The sequence below is a fragment of the Lygodium microphyllum genome, chromosome 29 (genome assembly GCF_053477565.2).
Source record: "Lygodium microphyllum isolate KBCC chromosome 29, Lygodium_microphyllum_v1.1.10, whole genome shotgun sequence".
NCBI lineage: Eukaryota > Viridiplantae > Streptophyta > Polypodiopsida > Schizaeales > Lygodiaceae > Lygodium > Lygodium microphyllum.
Window position 1 is genome coordinate 20724084 of NC_141163.1, and position 19227 is coordinate 20743310.

The 19227-nt window shown below is 42.9% G+C and overlaps 1 protein-coding gene across 3 annotated transcripts in view; it reads left to right on the top strand.

Moving 5' to 3' along the window:
• The window catches only part of LOC148010436 (2-oxoglutarate (2OG) and Fe(II)-dependent oxygenase superfamily protein), a 144634-nt gene that overhangs the window by 100122 nt on the left and 25285 nt on the right, over positions 1-19227 (top strand). For all 3 annotated transcript variants that reach the window (XM_087671024.1, XM_087671022.1, XM_087671023.1), the window contains exons 4-6: positions 14488-14605; positions 14772-14841; positions 14934-15014. In XM_087671024.1, coding sequence (XP_087527150.1) covers positions 14488-14605; positions 14772-14841; positions 14934-15014 — 269 coding nt within the window. The remainder of the gene's footprint in view (positions 1-14487; positions 14606-14771; positions 14842-14933; positions 15015-19227) is intronic.

Consider the following 19227-nt stretch of genomic DNA (forward strand, 5'->3'; position numbering starts at 1 on the left):
AATCAGCCATTCTCAGTTGCACGGAGTCAGATTTGCAGTCACTGGACTTGCAGGGAATGGTTGTTCCCCGTGCTGCCATTGTTAGGTATCTTGGGTATCCTTTGGGTGTTGATGTTCGGCCGAAGCAACTACTAGAGTGGGTTTCGCAGAAACTGAGAGCTAAGTTTCTGTATTGGAAGTCAGAGGCTTGGCCTTTCCATGTTTGCCTCAAAGTGGCTCAGACAATTATGTTGCCAATGCTCACATATTTCTTGCCATTGCTGCCTTGGACTACTACTACATTGAATGCTCTTACTCAGTGCATTCGATTCATGTTATGGAAGGACTCCTTACATGCAGATATTTCATGGATCTCTTGGTCGCATGCATGTACCCCCAAACGCATGGGTGGTGGGGCTATTTTGGATGCCGAAACTCATATGTTGGCACTCTGTTGGTCTCTTTTTTGTGCCATCTGTTTGGATCATCACCCGTGGGTCTTGATAGCCCGTTATTTTCTTGAGAATCACGGGCTTGTGCATGGTAATACTCAAATTCGGAGCTCGTGGTGGCATGTGCTTAATGCAGACTCTCGGTTTTCTAGTCCTTCATCATCCCTGCTTGCTCACTTGGTATGTTCTCAGCTAATCGGGTGTATCATCTGCTGATTACAGATCGTCAATGGCTGGTTACTAAAGCCAATACTGTATGGGGATTGCATAAATCTCGGTCTTGGTGGAAGGCAACTATGATGGAGGGCTGGATGAACAAGACACCTTTCAAATGCAAGGTCTTTATTTGGAGGGTGATGATCGGTGGTCTTCCTCTTGCTTCAGCCCTTTCCAAGCGTCGAATCTCCAACGGCAATTGTTTCTTTTGCATCACCAGTGTGGAATCGGCCCGCCATCGATTTATTTCTTGCCCTCTTGCTAAGAAAATTTGGTCACTCTTGTCGGCAGTTTGGAGAGCAGTGATTGGTTTCTCGCTAAGTCCTTTTGACTGGGCTTTTGCGCGGCCCAAATACCCCACACCGGCTCCGTCACATATGAAGATCTTGTTTCACTTTCTTAGATACTGGGGCTGTTGGCACAATTGGACCATTCGGAATGCTTTTCTTTTTGATTTAGCCTGTAATGTTCAGGGACATATTGCTAGGCTTAAAGGCCTTTTGCATTGGCAGAAGGCAGCTGAGTTCAGCCTTCTCTATGAAAGATTTGGGGGCAGTTGAACACATTTTGGGCATGCGCATTAAAAGAGATAGAGGGAAGCATTTGTTGTTTCTCTCACAGGACAACACAACTGCTAGTGCCATTAAGGGTATACCTTATGCATAAGCTTGTGAATCTTTGATGTATGCCATGCTTGCAACTCGCCCTGACATTGCTCATGCAGTGGGAGTTGTTAGCAGATTTATGTCTAACTCTGGCAAGCCACATTGGGAAGCAGTGAAATGTATCTTCAGATACTTGAAAGGTACACAAGAAAAGTGTATATGCTATGGAAAGGGTACACTAGAGTTGCAGGGATTTTGTGATTCAGACATGGTAGGAGATCTTGACACTAGGAAATCTACCAGTGGGTATGTTTTTACTTTGGTTGGTGGGGCTATCTCTTGGTGTTCAAGATTTCAGAAAATTGTGGCACTGAGTACTACAGAGGCTGAATATATTTCAGCCAGAGAAGCTTCTAAGAAAGAAAGCTATTTAGCTTGGCCGTCTGGTCAAGGATTTTGGTCTTTCTTCACGTACTCCAGTGCTTGGTTGTGATAGCCAGAGTGCAGTATGTCTGGCTAAGAATGCCATGTTCCATGCACGTACCAAACACATAGATGTTCAGTATCACTTTATTCGATAGGTCTTGGATGATGGTCTTGTCACACTGACTGAGGTCAAAACCCAAGATAACCCTGCAGATGTTCTCACTAAGTCTCTTGCAAAGGCTCAGCATGAGCATTGCATTTGTTTAGTGGAAGCTGGTTAGCTTAAAGGTACCACTTTGGGCCTTTAAGTGGGAGGTTGTTGGGTGTAAAGTCCCTTTGTCTTCGTGTAAATAGACTTGCAGGTGTGAACACACCCTTAATGTACCCTAACGTATAAATACTATGACTTGAGTTTTCAATGCATCATCATGAGTGTTCCCAACAATCAATATATCAGCTACACAAAGTATCAAAATGATAAGGCTGCCATCACGGGTCTTCTTTGTGTATAAACACAGATCCATATCACTAAGGGTATATCTCTGTGAATGCATGAAAGTATCAAACTTGTGGTACCATTTCCTAGGTATCTACTTAAGGTCATAAAGTCTCTTTCTTAAATTACACACTATGTATTCTCTACCTTCTTTCTCAAAGCCCTTAGACTGCTACATATAAATCTCATCATGCAAGGCTCCATGTAAGAAAGTCGTCTTTATATCCATCTGATAAAGGTTCATTAGTACATCTATCTCTGCTTTCGTTTTCTTCTAACTCTTAGCTCATCTCTGCTCTTCAGCTAACGCCTTGACCTTGCACGCCATTGCGCACTCTCACCCCTTCACTTTATACCAGGCACAAACAAAGCATCGTGTAGGTGAAGAATAGAGCCATCGATGTCTGTGAGCACAATCTCCCCAATACCTCCAACAGGGTATGATGCATTGTTGGCACACTGTACAGACTTGCCAACTAGAGCTGCACCAACATAAGCAAATAAATCTCTGTGAGATGTGATGTGTCTAGAAGCACCACTATAAAAAAACAAAGTGCTTGCATCCTCACTAGAGCTAAATGCTTGATCAGTCCAAGAAGTGTCATAACTGCATGTGTAAAAGCAATAGTCCCTGTCTGCAACAAAGGACGCGGACTCAGTAGCAGTGGAAGAAGTATCATAAACAGACATTCTTGACTCCTCCTTGGCGATGCGCTTTCTACACTCAGTGATGTAGTGGCTTGGCTTCTTGCAATAATGGCATTTTTCCTTTTTGGCTTGCGTGCCCCCTTGTTTTTTACTTCTCTGTGAGGTGCCTGAAGTCCCAGAGCTTTGCGGAGCATTGTTTACTTGGTTGCCTTTGCCCTTCTATCTAGCCATAAAAGCCTGCTCAAAAGGAGCATCAGAAACAGACATTCTTGACTCCTTCTCCTTGGCGATGCGCTTTCTATACTCAATGATGTAGTGGTTTGGCTTCTTGCAATAATGGCATTTTTCCTTTTTGGCTTGCGTGCCCCCTTGTTTTTTACTTCCCTGTGAGGTGCCTGAAGTCCCAGAGCTCTGCGGAGCATTGTTTACTTGGCTGCCTTTTCCCTTCTGTCTAGCCATAAAAGCCTGCTCAGAGGCTATGACATCCGCACCACTATTTCTTCTTGTTTGCTCCTCCTCTAGAAGCAAACTGATTAACTGAAGAAATGTAATAGGCTGTGGGGCTATCCTCATTGTGAGGTTTAGGGTAGTGTGGAAAGCCAAGTACGAAGGAGGTAATGAGTTCAATGTAGTAGATATCAGCTGTGCATTTGAATACTACTCATCAACATTCATAAGTTGCTCATGCAAGTCTTGAATTTTATTCAAGTGATACTGCATAGAATCACCCTCATCCATCTTCAATGTCTCTAGCTCTTTCTTTAAGAAAGAGATGTGAGTCTCATTCTTACCAGCAAACATCTGCTCCAAAGTTAGCCAAGCTTCTCGTGAAGAAGCTGCAAAACGAATGTGAGGGATGATGGACCGCTGAACTGCCAATGCAATCAGCGACAAAGCCTGTGCATCCCTTGTATCCCATGCTTTTTGAGATGTTGATCTTTGGGGAAGTGGCTGAAGTGGAGCAGGTTGAACAGGCTGAGGGGCCCGTTGTCCACGTCCTCTTGGAGGAGGAGCAGCTGGAGCCACAACTCCGGGCCTAACTTCTTCTCCACTGACATAATCCCAAAGATTTTTTGCCACAAGCACATTCTTCATCATGAAGGACCAAAGTGAGTAGTTGTTACCATCCAATCTGTCCTCCTTGGATACATAGGTAAAGACATCTCCTCCCTGATTTGCCATGATAATCAATTACCAAAAGAAGAAAAAGAGCAATGTCCAAGCTGGAACAAACTGGAAATCTTAAATTTTCCAGAAATTACAGCATATAGCTTGCTGCAATTAGTACACTCAGGTACACTTTATCAAAACTGTCTGTAATGCACACAGTCCAAGGTACATTCAGTGTTCAGCGACACTGTATGAGCAAAAACCCCAAAATTTCTTGCCCCAAAATTGTCCAAAACAGTCTATTACTGACTGAGTCTGCAGTTCATGTGTCAATGTCTTCAAAAACCTTAAAAGCCCCAAAATTTCTAATAAATTTCACAAGAAATTTGCATCAACCATGTCCAAGACATGCTCTTAGAATTCTTTACATGCCTGGGCAAAAACCCCCTTTTTCCAGAGATGAATCTGGAATAGAAAAGTAAAAAAATAAAAATAAAAATCTCAGAAACCAGTTGAGCTGGTGGAAGTAAGTGCAGGCTGCAGGAGCTCAGGCGGGGGTGTCAGAGGGCAATGCTGGCGGCACAGACCAAGGGCGTCGCAGGCAGGGATAGTGCTTCATAGGTAGACGGGAGTAGGAGACGGGCTGACGTCACTGGCGGGCGTGGTACAGGGGAGGCGTAGGTTCATCAGTCGCAGGCGGGGACAGGTGGCACAGGTATAGGCGCAGGCGGCGCTGCTGACGGGCGTGGTACAAGCAGCGCTGCAGGTCGGCGTGGCACAGGGTGTGGGTGGTGCAGCTGAAAGAGGCGTAGGTGGAGCTGGAAGAGCTAAAGGCGGCACACCTAGGAGCAGGGCCAGGTGTAGGCGATGCACAGCAGGTACAGTATTGGCGGAAGGCTGGCGTAGCTGGCACTGGCGTTGGCGCTGGTGGTGGAGGGTGACCTGGCAGGAGGGCATAGACTCATGAGCAGGAGCAGGGCAGCTCCTAGAGCTGACAGTGGACAAGGGGCAACTCTGTACCAAATCGGGACTTGTGTGAGCTGATCTGTGCAGAGCCTTAGCTCTGATACCAAATGTGAGATGGAGAGAGGATCGAAGCTCAGCTCAGAGTGCAGTAGACGGTGTGGAGAGTGAAGCACAACACCCAATGCAATAGACTGAAACAATGTAATCTGAAAGTACAAAGTACAACCCTTAAACCTTAGGGTTGTAGGGGGTGTTCACACCCGAACATGATAAGTGCTCGTAAGTGTGTGACATAAGCACATATAAAATAAGACTAAGTCTGGGGAAAAAAAACTCTCGTACCAAGAGTAAAAAGTGCCCCAGTGTCCTATTGATCACCGACACTCCTATGCGAGCGTAGGCGTAAGTGAAAACCCAACAGTCTTCTCTTCACTAGGTCAAGACATTTGCTCATTAGATGGTCCTTTGGATGAGGCTAAGTGGCTAAGAGAGTTATCTTAATTTCCCCACAATGTGGAACCGTAAGTCCAAAGGCCATCCAAAGTGACTTCACTGTAAGAAGACCACTCATCTAGAGGAAATATGTGGAAAGAAGTACCTTCATCTTGTAGCAAAAGATTCCAAAAGCTATATTGGCTATAATGACATAATCTATCTTTGTACATCTCTATGAGATCCCCATTCAGCAGCCCAAGTCCTCTATGTATCCGATTTGGGCTTCCATCTTCTATTCCTTGATGGTTTGACATAGCTTGGCACCCAAGTTGTCTTCATTTGGATGGAGGTTAGGGTGGAGGATGCTTCTTCATGTGATATTCTTTGGATACTATCTTTAGGAGGGTGGGCTCTACAAGCTCATAGCCCTAGCAGCTCTTTCTTGTTCAGAGTGGTGGGTATCATGGCATGCACAGTGTGGTCATTTGACAATTTACTTTCTTTGACAAGCTAGCCACAAGCATTTGGTGGAGTTACCAAACTTTGCCTCAGAATTTCCATGGCTTGGACATCCCTTTTCCACACCCACGTGGTCTAGCATTATAGATCTCTTGACTAGTTATCCATTCAAGCTTTGTAATAGACTTCCCCTTTGTTACATATTTTTTGATATGGAAGCCCCTATAGGGCTGCTTTGTATTTTGCATTTTTCCTTGGGATATTTTGTTTTGAAGAGTCTTCTTAATAGAATTTCTTCCCTTCTTAGGGAAAAAAATTTCCATCACTTTGCCCATTCTTCTATGGGGCAAGAAACATTAGGAATGTATTGCTAAGTAGGATATTCGTTGGGTTACTATTCCTTTGGAGCTTATTGATACAAATTTATGCAATCTCATTTGCATCCCTTAGATGATTTTTCAAGATATGTTTGGGCTTATTTCCTAAGATCAAATAGGAGGCATTCTCTACTTTTTGTAAATGGAAGGCTTCGTGGAGAATTAGTCCACCAACATGGTTTGGCATGTTCATGCTGATCTTGGTGGCGAATTCCAGTCTTGTAACAAGCTTTATATGTGGCATGGCATTGTGGTGAAGTTTGCTAGTATAGGTAACTCATCAAAGAAGGGTGAGGTGGACCGACAAAATATGACCATTTTGTAGATGTCTAGGTCCATGCCTGAGCATAAAGTGCTTCTTGATACCCTTTAGGTTGAGGGTGTTACCACAACTGTGGATATTGGTAATCAGTTCCCTACAATTGCCATGTGTTGGAGGTTGTTGTTTGAGGCTTGTTTGGGTGGAAACCCTCAATTGCTCATTTTGTCTTCATTTTAACATTGGCTATATTTAGTGGACTAAAGGCTATTGTCCCTTTGAGCTTGACTCACGCAAGGTGGTTGTGAGTCAAGACGTAGTATCTCATGATGACTTCTCTTTGCCTCTCGTCTCTTCTTGCTCAAATGGTGCATCATCTAGTGGTTTCTCTTCATCCTCTTCATCGGTTTCTCTTAGCTCTCTAGCCCCTGATGCCCCTCCACTTCCTTTTTAAGTTACTTCCCCTTCTCCCTACTCCTCGAGCTTCTTTTCCACCCCATTTCTTACCACCTTTACCAACAGTATCAGTCTTACCTCTCCTCCCTTCTTCAAAGGGGACTTAGATTTTGGAGATGAGGAGGAGCTCCTTAGAGATATAGGAGCCTAGACCTGCGTGAGACTTCATGCCCTCCTTTGTAGTCCAATATTCCACGATGGTGCCAAAAGTTGATGCAAGAGTCTAGAGTTATTTCATTTCTAGAGATCATCGATGGGCCTTAGAGACTAGCCAATCTTCAACGGCTTCAGCAAGAGGAGGGGTGTTCATGATGCCCTTAGGATGACTATAATGGAGGATAGGGAGCCTACAGCTATTCAAGTGGTACTTGCACATGTGACTTGGCATCATGCTATGTAAGAGAAGCTAGATTCCATTGATTAGAATCACACTTAGTAGTTGCTTCCATGTCCCTCCAAGGGGAGATCATTGGTGTTTGTTAGGCTCTACACGACCAAGTACTATGGTCTCAGTTCCTTGCATAGGCGTAAGGCATAAGGCAAGGCTTGTTGCCAAGGGGTTTGTAAAGAAGCTAGACTTGGATTATGTTGAGACTTTTGCCCCCGATTGCCTAGATGTGTACTATCAAAATGGTCACCTCCCTTGCAGCTCATCACCATTGGTGACTGTATTAGATAGAAGTCAATCAGCCTTCCTCAACGACATGTTATAGGAGGAGATTCATGTGGATCGGCTTCCAAGATTTAGTGTGCTAGGACAAGGGGATCATGTCTATTGTCTGTAGAAGGCTCTCTATGGCCTTAAGTAAGCACCTAGGGCTTGATGTTAGTAGATTCAACTTCTTCCTTTAGCATAGTCTTAGATGATCAAATCATGATCCCAACCTTTATTGTCAGTTGGAATCTTTCTTATGTTGACAATTTGATTTCAACAGGGAGCCATTCAATGGAGGTTGAGTGTATGTGGGAGATGTCAAGATTGTGGGAGAGAAGGAATGAGTCTCACTTGTAGCTTTCTTGCTTGCACAATGGGGGAATACACACAAAGGTGGAGGCTGAAAATAATTTTCCTCTTCTTAGTTGTGTAAGCCAAAAAGAACTCTCATACAAAGAAATAGAAGAACCCTATATATGGGTCTCAAACCAAACTCAACAAAGAAATAGAAGAACCCTATATATGGGTCTCAAACCAAACTCAACTAACTAAGGTGACATACTAACTGAACCACGAACTAGAGTAGATAAGGATAGCTGTCATCTAGCTATTATTCATGGGCGGTGTACCAACCGCATCTGCAACTAACAAGTCGGTGACATAAATGCACAACGGTCACCCTTGCATATCACGAGTGGAGCTCGATATCTCAACACTCCCCCTCGAGTTCAATCCTAATTCCTGCACACCAAGCAGGTCTCTGAACTTGCGCAGCTTCTCTGCGCCCAATGCCTTCGTAAATATGTCAGCTACCTGATCCTCTGTGCTGACATAAACTAGATCAATAAGACCTAGTAAAACCCTCTCCTGTACATAGTGATAATGCACCTCAATGTGCTTTGTTCTAGCATGATAGACTGGGTTATTTGTCAAGTGTATACTGCTCATGTTGTCACAATAAATAATGACTGGCCCATCTGTAGGCTGATGCATATCATAAAGTAGCTTATGCAACCAAGCTACCTCACATGCAGCCATTGCTGCACCCCTGTACTCAGCCTCTATGCTCGACAAGGCAACTGTAGGCTGTTTCTTGCTGCTCCAAGTGACTGCAGCACTCCCAAAAGAGAAAACATATCCACTGGTAGATCGTCTATCAGAAATACTACCAGCCCAATCAGCATCAGTGTATCCATGCAACTGTATCTGAACCCCAGTCTCATAAAATAGTCCATACTGCAATGTGGACTACACATACCTGAGTATGCGTCTAGCCGCATCCAAATGCGGTTTCCTTGGAGCCTGCATAAACTGACTTACCAATCCAATAGCATAGCTCAAATCTGGCCTGGTAATAGTCATATAAATCAAACTTCCTACTATGTGCCTGTACATAGTAGGGTCTTCTAGAAGCTCACCTGCATCTGCGCTTAGCTTCACATTCTACTCCAAAGGAAGTGAAATAGGCTTACAGCCTGTCATCCCATATTTGGACAGCATGTCCAATCTATACTGCCTCTGCAATATCCCACTTGGTGATCTTATCATCTCAATGCCCAAGAAATAACGCAGCTCTCCCAAATCCTTCATCTCAAACTTTTGCTTCAATAGCATTTTCACATGAATGATATCTTCATCACTATCACCTGTGATAATCAAATCAACATAAATGACAAGCAGCATAATACCTTTCTCTGTTTTTCTCACATAAAGTGAGAAATCTGTCTTGAAAATTTGAAAGCCAATAGTGACAAGATACTGTCCTATCTTGTCAGACCATGCTCTAGGTGCTTGTTTCAAGCCATACAAGGCTTTCTTCAACCTGCAAACAAACTCAGGATGAACAGTATGCACATAACCTGGTGGCTGCTCCATATAGACCTCTTCTTGCAAATCACTGTGCATGAAGGCATTCTTTACATCCATCTGATGTAAAGACCATCCCTTTGATGGAGCCATAGCAATGACTGCTCTTACGGTTGCCATCCTTGCAACCGGACTGAATGTTTCTTCATAATCAATGCCATATGTTTGTGCATACCCCTTGACTACTAATCTTGCCTTGTATCTATCCATAGAACCATCTGCATTGTGTTTCACCTTATAAACCCACTTACAACCAATTGCATTCTTATCTTTAGGCAAAAGTACCAATTCCCATGTAGCATTTGCTTCCAAGGCATCCATTTCTTCATCCATGGCTTTCTCCCATTTTTCTTTTCCCATGGCTTGCTCAAAAGAAGTGGGTTCTGGTTCTTGTATCACTTTGACCATATAGGCATAGTGAATGGCTGTAAATCCATCATATTTTAACCTATTCATAGGATATCTAGCTTTGGTAGACCTGCGCAAAGTAGGCTTACTTCCAGATGCTCTCAAAACATCCCTGGTCTTCCTTACTCCAGGTATAATAATAGAAGGAATACCTAACTCATCATCAATGCTCTGTTCTGAGCCACTGGATTCACCATCCACATAAGAGTGACCTACATTCACATCAAACATGGGCTGATCTACCTTCTCTTTTCCTTTTCGTGATACCTGCATACCACTATCTGCATTGCTTTGAGAAGATTCTCCTGATCTCAATCTGCCTGTCCATGGCGAAGAATGTGAACCACTGCTAGAGGACACTCCAGGTCCACTAATATCTTGTGACTGCTGCTGTGAATTCTGTGCAGCATTACCATTTTGTGCATCTACATTATCAATCACATTTACTAGTTTATACCAGCTACTCATCTCATCAAAAACATCTCTGCTCACTGTAAACTTACGAGTAGAAGGGTTATAGCATCTATACCTTTTTTGCTGCAGAGAGTAACCAATAAAGATGCACTTCTCAGCTTTTGGATCCAACTTGGATCTCAACTCATCTGGCACATGAACATAGACAATGCAACAAAAAATTTTCAAATGAGAAATATCTGGTTTCTTACCAGTATACCTCTCTTGTGGAGTCATGCCATGCATTGCTGCAGTGGGAGTCTTGTTCATTATGTAGACTGCTGTAGCAACTGCCTCAGTAAAAATCTGGCAGGTCTTTTTCATTGAGCATGGCACGAGATACCTCTCCAGTATGCCTGTTTTTTCTTTCTGCAATTCCATTTTGTTGTGGGGTATGACTACATGAATATTGCTGCTTTATGCCATGCTCTTGCAAGAACCTTGCAAACTCATTTGAGAGGTACTCTCCCCCTCCATCTGACCTTAGGCATTTTATTTGCAGGCCTGTTTCTTTTTCAACCATAGCTTTAAGAGTTTTGAAATGCCCAAAAACTTCACTTTTCTTTTTCATAAAATACACCCAAACTTTTCTGCTATAGTCATCAATAAAACTGACAAAATAATGACAGCCTCCAAGAGATGCAGCTTTAGTAGTCCACACATCAGAGTGGATTAATTCCAATGGCTTCTTATTCTCTTGAACATGTCTAGGAAATGGTTTCCTTGCCTGTTTTCCAAATTGACAGGCTTCACATACCTTATGCATTTCTGCAATCTTGAATTTAGGCAATCCTGCAACAATATTTTGGGCTTGCATTGATTTAAGTCGCTGTACATTAACATGACCAATGCGTTTATGTCAGATATCAATATCTGCAACTACACCGGTCCCATGTGCAAACATTGCTGCACTCAATTCAAGCATGTCTGCATCCAACGTAAATATTCTGCCATTCTTCTTTTCTTTTGCTATCAAGCGACCTTTATTTTTCATATCCTCAACAAAGCATCCATGAGAATTAAATCTGACTTGCAAAATCTGCTCAACCATTTGACCAACAGAAACTAGGTTCTTGGTGATATTCGGGACATGAAATACATCCAACAGGTATTTCTTTTTCCCATCCTGCATAGACAAAGGAATTTTTTCAATCTGCACAATAGGATATGCAATATCATCATCAGTCTCCACAAATCCTGGTTTTTCCATTTTCCTTGTATCCTGCATCCATTCTGCATGACCTGTCATGTGGTTTGATGCACCTGAGTCAACATATCACACATCGTTGCTTTCTTCTGCACTTATCACAGAATTGGTCATGTGCTGCACCATAAACAAATGCTCATTTCTGTCATTACCCTGTCTACTAGAAGATGCATAATTTCCTTGTTGCAATTTTCCATTCATGGTGTCATTCTGCTTTTTATAGCAGTCTTTAGCCATATGACCCATTTTACCACAGTAGTAGCATTCAACATTGCTGTTTGCATTTTGGCCTCTTTGCCATCCACCATGACCTCTTTGGCTACCCCTACCTCTAGAGTTACTACGTTCTCCTCCATAGGACTGGTTTTCTTGAGTTTGTTGCATATTCTGATTTCTACCACGGCCTCCAGATCGGCCTCCTCTACCTCTGCCTCTCTCTCTTTCAGCATTTGAGTAGAAGACAGCTTCTTTTGAAGTTCCTCCTGAAGAAGATGCACCACCATTTCTCTGCTCCTCAGAAATTAGAAGAGCAATCAACTCCTCAAATTAGGAAATCTTTTACGGACGGAAATGGATGTTCGGAACTGTGCATAATCCTTTCCTAGACCATTCAAGGTCACAGAAACTAAATCATCATCTTCCACTGGCGACCGCTTTAAATGCCTGCATTTGCTGTTGATTGGGAACATCAGGAAGAACTGGTTCTTATTCATTTTCTGTAATGAATTCTCAATATCCTTTTTCCATAAGGAAATTCGTCATTCTGAACTTCCATGCTTGGAAGTTGTTCTTGTCAAGCTTTTCAGTGGCAATCTGTGAAAGAGAATCAGACGCCATTACAGAACACTGCAAAAAATTTTGTCATTGCAAAGAACACAGCTTCAGCCTCACAAGGGCAAATCTACAAAACTGACGAAAGTGGTATTTGACCACACAGTCACTTCCTAGTGACGATTTTGCATCAACAAGCAACAAGGATGATTCTGTAACTCCCAATCTCTCTGCGCACAGGCATACGATGCAATTTCTACAGTAACTTTTCACCGATTGTAGAACAGTGGTCGCACAGCATAAAACAGGGCCTTTTCCTGAGTGCGTGCAGAAAACTTCTGCCTCCAAAAGAGGCCCCGAAATGGCCTCAAATAAAAAAAACAGAGCAATCAAGGGCTAAAGCCCTTTCCCGCAACATATACTGCCCTCTTGCTACACCGCGAAGGGCGTCTCAATCTGAGACAATGCACTCTTACACTTTCCGGCTGTGCTACCTGCAGAGACTTGCTCCCAAAACATAAAAATAAAAGCAACACTGGTCCTCTTACTAGAACACCGCGAACTTGGTTTACTTTCTTGAGCTCCTTACCACAAACAAGGCTCTGATACCATGTCAAGATTGTGGGAGAGAAGGAAGGAGTCTCACTTGTAGCTTTCTTGCTTGCACAATGGGGAAATATACACAAAGGTGGAGGCTGAAAACAGTTTTCCTCTTCTTAGTTGTGTAAGCCAAAAAAAACTCTCATACAAAGAAATAGAAGAACCCTATATATGGGTCTCAAACCAAACTCAACTAACTAAGGTGGCATACTAACTGAACCACGAACTAGAGTAGATAAGGATAGCTGTCATCTAGCTATTATTCATGGGCGGTGTACCAACCGCATCTGCAACTAACAAGTCGGTGACATAAATGCACAACGGTCACCCTGGCATATCACGAGTGGAGCTCGATATCTCAACAGGAGATACTCAACAAGGAGTTCAAAATGACTGCTGACCTTGGACTCATCCACTTCTTCCTAGGTCTCGAGGTATACCAGCTACCTCAAGGCATCTTCATCTCATAGCAATGTTATGTCATCAAGATGTCTGCGGCTTACTGCCTTTAGTATGGCTGTTTGCAAGACAATTTCTTGCGCCATGGTCCTTGAGTCCAAACTTTCCTTTGAGAGTGGTACAGAGTTTCTAGTGGCTGTCTGCTAGCTTAGGCTGGTTGGGCCGCTGATCTGGACATTTTTTATTCTTTTATGAGAAGCCTCTCCTTCCTATTGGCAGGCTGCTATGCAGTGCTTGTAGTACTTACAAGGCACCCATTCACATGGGATTCTCTATGGAGAGGGGGTCACTCTTCGAGACTGGTTAGATTCAAAATGGGCATGGGAGATTGACACCTGCAGATCTGCCACAGGCTATGCCTTTTCCCTTGGATCCAATTTGGTCTCTTGGAACAGCAAGAAGTAGCCTACTATTGCCCTTTCTTCGGTGAGGCAAAGTACCATGAAATGTGCTTTTCTACTCACGAGTCAATTTGGCTTTGATAGATGTTAGCTGACATTGGGTTTCCTTTGCAAGGATGTATGTACTCTTCTTCAGTGCGACGAACAAAGTGCTCGGCTGTTGCAAAGAGCCCAACGTTTCATGCTTTAACAAAATACATTGTAGTCCACTTTAATTATTTGCAAGAGTGTTTTGGATGGAGAGCTGGAGTGGGTCTACTGTCCCATGAAGTACAATGCTGCAGACATCTTCACGAAGGCTGTTTCCTTGCCTTTGATGCTTTATCACAAGTGCTTTATTGGCCTTCAGCCACTACTAGGATCTGAGAGGGGGTGTTAGCATTCATTGGATTCTGCTGTCATCTCCTGTTTGTGAGCTTCATTAGAGTTTGATGGAGATATTGGAGCTCTGACTGTGTGTCGTCTTCTTACAGTTGTTATGTGCTGTCATTTCTGCATTTGAGCCAGAATTTCCACCCATTTCTTCCGGCAGTATTTTGATCAGTAGGTTGGCCATTATTGGCATGTGCATGGCAGATCAACACATTAGGGCATGTTAGCCCAATATAAGACTGCAGGTCAGCTAATAGTACCGCTCTTCGCATACATACATAGGCTGCCCACTATTGTGCCTCTACATCATTGTGATTGTTACCCTTCCATGAACATGCAACTTTGTTTGAGTTACTGCTGTTTCTAGAACAGCAGCACAGTCTGACAGCATCTCATGTTTTGGTGCTGCAGGAACATGGACACCATTACATGCCGATGTATTCAGGTCTTATAGCTGGTCTGCTAATGTATGTGGGAAAAAGATGTGGCACCTCTTGCCTCCTTCAGAAACTAATTATATTTATGACAGGTGCATCTAATGTCTTATGAATTGGCACAACATTTGGAATTTTGTAGTGTGTGAACAGAGTCAGCTTTTGTGTTTCTCTATTTTTTAGTCTAGTCATTAGACTATGATTTTTAGATGTATCCTCTGACAATCATTCATTGACTATGTGCATGGGATTAGGATACAGATACATGAGAAACACAGTCTACAACATTTATGGAAAAATAGCTATGGACGAGTTTCCTAATTTTCATATGGTACTTTTGACATTTTATGCAGTTATTGCTTTGCTACAAATATTTGATTCTAAGAACAGCTCTCTTTGTGTGTGCATGTGTTGTCTTTCCAGACAGGGTGGCTTGAATGCATACAAGATAAAGGGCAAGTTCTCTTTGTGCCAAGTGGATGGTATCATCAAGTGACAAACCTTGTAAGAACATCTGCTGCTATCTTCATAATGTGATGCAATCTGCTCACAGCTGAATCCTTCTACTTTGGTGTTAAGATATGTCAGTATAGTGTGCTGTTTGCCATTCTTAGAGTGCATCCATCTTGGGAGAAATTTCTAGACAGTCTACTCATTTTTAGTAAAATCGAGCGAAGATGGCAATGTAAATGGTTAATTAGGTAAACCTACCCCAACCTAGTCCTACATGTCACAATTGTATCATATGTGAAAGATGTAAAGAACTTATGTGCAAGCTGCTGGTGGAGGTTGCAGCAATGGGAGTCATTACACACATTGTAAGGTCAGGAATCAGAGAAAGTGTGAGAATGTTGCATGGGAAAGTCAGATTTATCATACTTCTGTACTTGGACAAGATTTTGGACCTGTGGACAATATGGACAGCACGCAGACATATTGATTTTGCTCTTTCCTCTTTTCAATCTTCTCACTCTGGTCTACAACAATCATTTGATGACTCTTTTTGCTAGGGTATGCTGATAATTTCATCTTTGATGTGTTTTCCTGATGCTTCTGATGCAATTTTAGTGACGCTGATCGCCTTAGCAGCATCATGCTTTGTACTTAAAAGACATAATCAGAACATGAGATTCACCAAAAAAGAAAAGGAAAAGTAGGTGATAGAAATGTGCCAGGGAGGGAGGGAGGCAGGAGAGGGAAGGAAGAGGAAGGAAGAAAGAAGAAAATGCCTCTGTGCTAGTGAGACCAAAAGGACGGGTATAATGATTCCATGCAATATCTCATCATGAAACACCTGAAAGCAAATAATAAGCTAAGTACTAATAATGGTGTGGATCCATGACAATGTAGCAGGTTGGCTCATACAGAATAGTAGTGAGTGTGGTGATACATGTTTGACAGAAAGGTAGAACGCACTGACTGCTCTCTGTCTATGGAGCTCCAAGACGAAATGCTGAGGCAGCTGTAAAATGGTAATTTCTCAAGTGAGTGGACCAAAAATTTCTTGTTAAATTGAACGAATTTCTCTTGAAATTCATAGTATGTAGGAATCCTATTTATATGACTCAGAGGAAGAAAGACAATGAAGTACAGGTGTTCAAAGTCTAGCTAGAGAGCTGAATGTAAACCAAGCCAAATGTATACAGGGCCTGTCAAGGTGGTCTGTGGGGGGGATATAGGGACATGAAACATGATTTTATTTATGTATTTATTTTTTGGGGGTTGGGTTTTTTAGCACCACATTAACATCTTGTAGTGTAAAAAATAGGCTGCGGTAAACCATGTTGATGCGGAGAGTCTGCCATTGGAGCTGCTCCCAACAACATCAGAGGGAGTAGATGATGGCTGACCAGATCTCTCTCAAGGTGGCATATATAGAAAGGCTCTCTCATTGTTGTAGTGGGCCTTCTAAACATGTCAGCTTGTGAGGCTCCCAGTAAGCCCCCATAGCTTCGATCATGATGCTGAAATTTCCAGTACTTTTCGGCTGAGAAATGCTGCCAAGCCACCATTGCATACGACCAGCCTCAATGATGGAGATCTTGTCATGCATGTCCGCCTCATGGTATAAGTGGCATTTGCAATTGACTTGACTGCCAGCAGAAAGTTCCCCAGCTAATGCATGCTGAGGCTGGGCTGTCATTGGCAGAGGATCTTGGAAGCCCCTCCCTAGACCACTTGCGCTGTCTCACATGACCATAAACAGTGCAAAAGGACTCCAAGTATTGCTGCCAACAAAGCTCGCACACCCTATTCTGTTGCATCTGAACCAACCAGCTACCTACTGCTATACTCACACTCACAAGAGAGGAGAGTGCTGGAATGTCACATCCACTATGTGAGAATTATCTGAAAGTACGATCCCTAACGTACTAAGTACCACACCCACTAACAGGTGTTCACATGGGAAAAAACCCTTCTCTAGCTAGAAGGTAAAAAGTGCCCATGGATAAGGGAGTGTTCACACCAGAACTTAGGAGGAACACGATAAGTGTAACATTAACCAGGGTCACCATTTCTTGTACGAGGCAAAGATGCATGAAATGATGTTCATCATCAAGGTGGCCTTGTGTGCCATGGTATTGGAGCCTTTGGTGTCACACTCAGGTTTGGGAGATCATTGGGAGCCTCTTAGGGTGGTACATCAGGAAGACATATTGCTAGATGATTTTCAGTAGTGAGAGTCTTTCGGCATACACTACTCTAGTAGAGCTCTCGTTGTCCATCATCCACTCATTTCGTGGCCATTTGGATCAGCCATAGGGTGACTCTTGGTACCAACAAGAGCTTAAGCAATAGCTCATTCACACTTGGGGTGGCCATGGCATGTTCTTCACTTTATAGGCAGGTTGCCCTCGGTGGTGCTATGTCCCTCCTCATGGCTTTTATCCTTATCCTCTTTTAGACCACATTGAGAGGCTTGTATATACTAGTGATTTTTTCTTTATGGACCACCTCTATCTAGACTATTCAGCAATTGGACTTTGTATCCAAACAATCACTTGGAATCCTAATCTAATCGGCCACTCCTTATCTACTCATCTGTCAAGTTGGTTGCATCTCGACTTGGCCTTTCTATTTTAATTGGATAGGTTTCCAGTGATCGGATGTCTGCTCATGGTGAGATTAAATGGACACATGTCCTCTTGTATGTCACTCACAATTCAATTCCCTATTCCACCATCCAATAGGTGAAGATTACAATGGCTTTGAATTGTGGTTCCCATGAGGTCTTGGCAATGGAATCAAAATGTAAGCTCACTTTGCCATTTATAGGATGGGATTACACAGGATGCAATTAATATTTAAGCATTCATAATCTCATAGTCAATCCGCTTCTCACATACATGGAATCTTTACACCACTCCTCTCCTACGCCAGATAGTGTTGTTGCCGCTCCTAGCCCACTTGTTCAATATGACCCTTTGTGAAGGCTTCCCTGCTACTACAGTTCATGGAGACCTTGCGGTTCCCATGAACTGTAGAACAATCATGCTTGGCCATGTGCTAGCCAAGTTTTATGAATCTGTACTAGAGCATGAGCTGTGAGCAGATTGGTAGAGATGCACCAATATTGGGCATGTGTATAGGTAGGGTTTAGGAGAGGGTATTCCACACTTGATCATATCCTCATACTTCAAGCTATCATTGAGGAGGGTAGAGCATATGGGAGCTGGATCTATTGTTCCTTTGTAGACTTCCGTAAGGCTTTTGATACTGTGCCATGAGCTAGGCTCATGCAGAGATTGCAAGAGTTGGGGGTCCTTGTTGAGATGTGGTAGGGTGTCTTGGCATTGTATGAGTCTGTCACTAGACATGTGCGAGCTCCAGGAAGGATGTCAAAGGAGATCGTCGATACTATTGGAGTGAAGCAAGATTGCCCCCTTTTACACTCTCTTTGGGCTATACATTGATGAGATATTTGATTATATTGATAGATTGGAAGGAGATGGACCTAGCCTTGGAGGAGTATTGATACCTCTATGTCACAACTCTATAGAAACAGAATTTGTATCCTTTTTCACTAATTTGTCTATATAATGATTTATTAAAAATTTGTTTCCTTTGCAGTAATTAGATATAAAGAAAAGTGCATTGGAGCTGGCCAATGATGAGTGGTCACAGGTTATGGTGGACCCACGCGGTGGGTTAGAGAAAAGATAGTTTACACTTCCACCTATATGGCCCGATTGGCCGTCTGTGACCAGAACTCACACATATCAGGGTTAGACTCGCACACAGAAAGCATTGATGCCTTGAAGTGTGGGCTAGATCCGCCAGAACAAACAGTTACAATCAACAAGATGGCATGATCATGAAATGCTTGTACAATGTGCATGTGTGGGCTGAAAGCTTGAACTGCACATTTTTTTGCACAGGAAAGTCACATGAAGATTCTGATACCGTTTTTGCGATGTACATGGAAAAAGCTTTCATATGACACCCATATTGGGGGGTCCCTAAATTTTAGGAGGTCCCTAAATTTTAGGAGCCTCGAATTAGCCTAAAAATGCTAGTCCTAAAAAAATAGGGATGTCATTCTAAAAATAGTAAATTCTGTACTCTGACTGTGCTTACTAAATTTGGTTGTTTCTATTCTTGACAGTATTTAGCCCAAAAAGGAAGGCCATAGAGAAGAGACAAGTGTCAAGACACTTGTCACACAAGTTTCCAAGTGTCCTACCACTTGTCACATCTCATGACATGTGGCTGGACA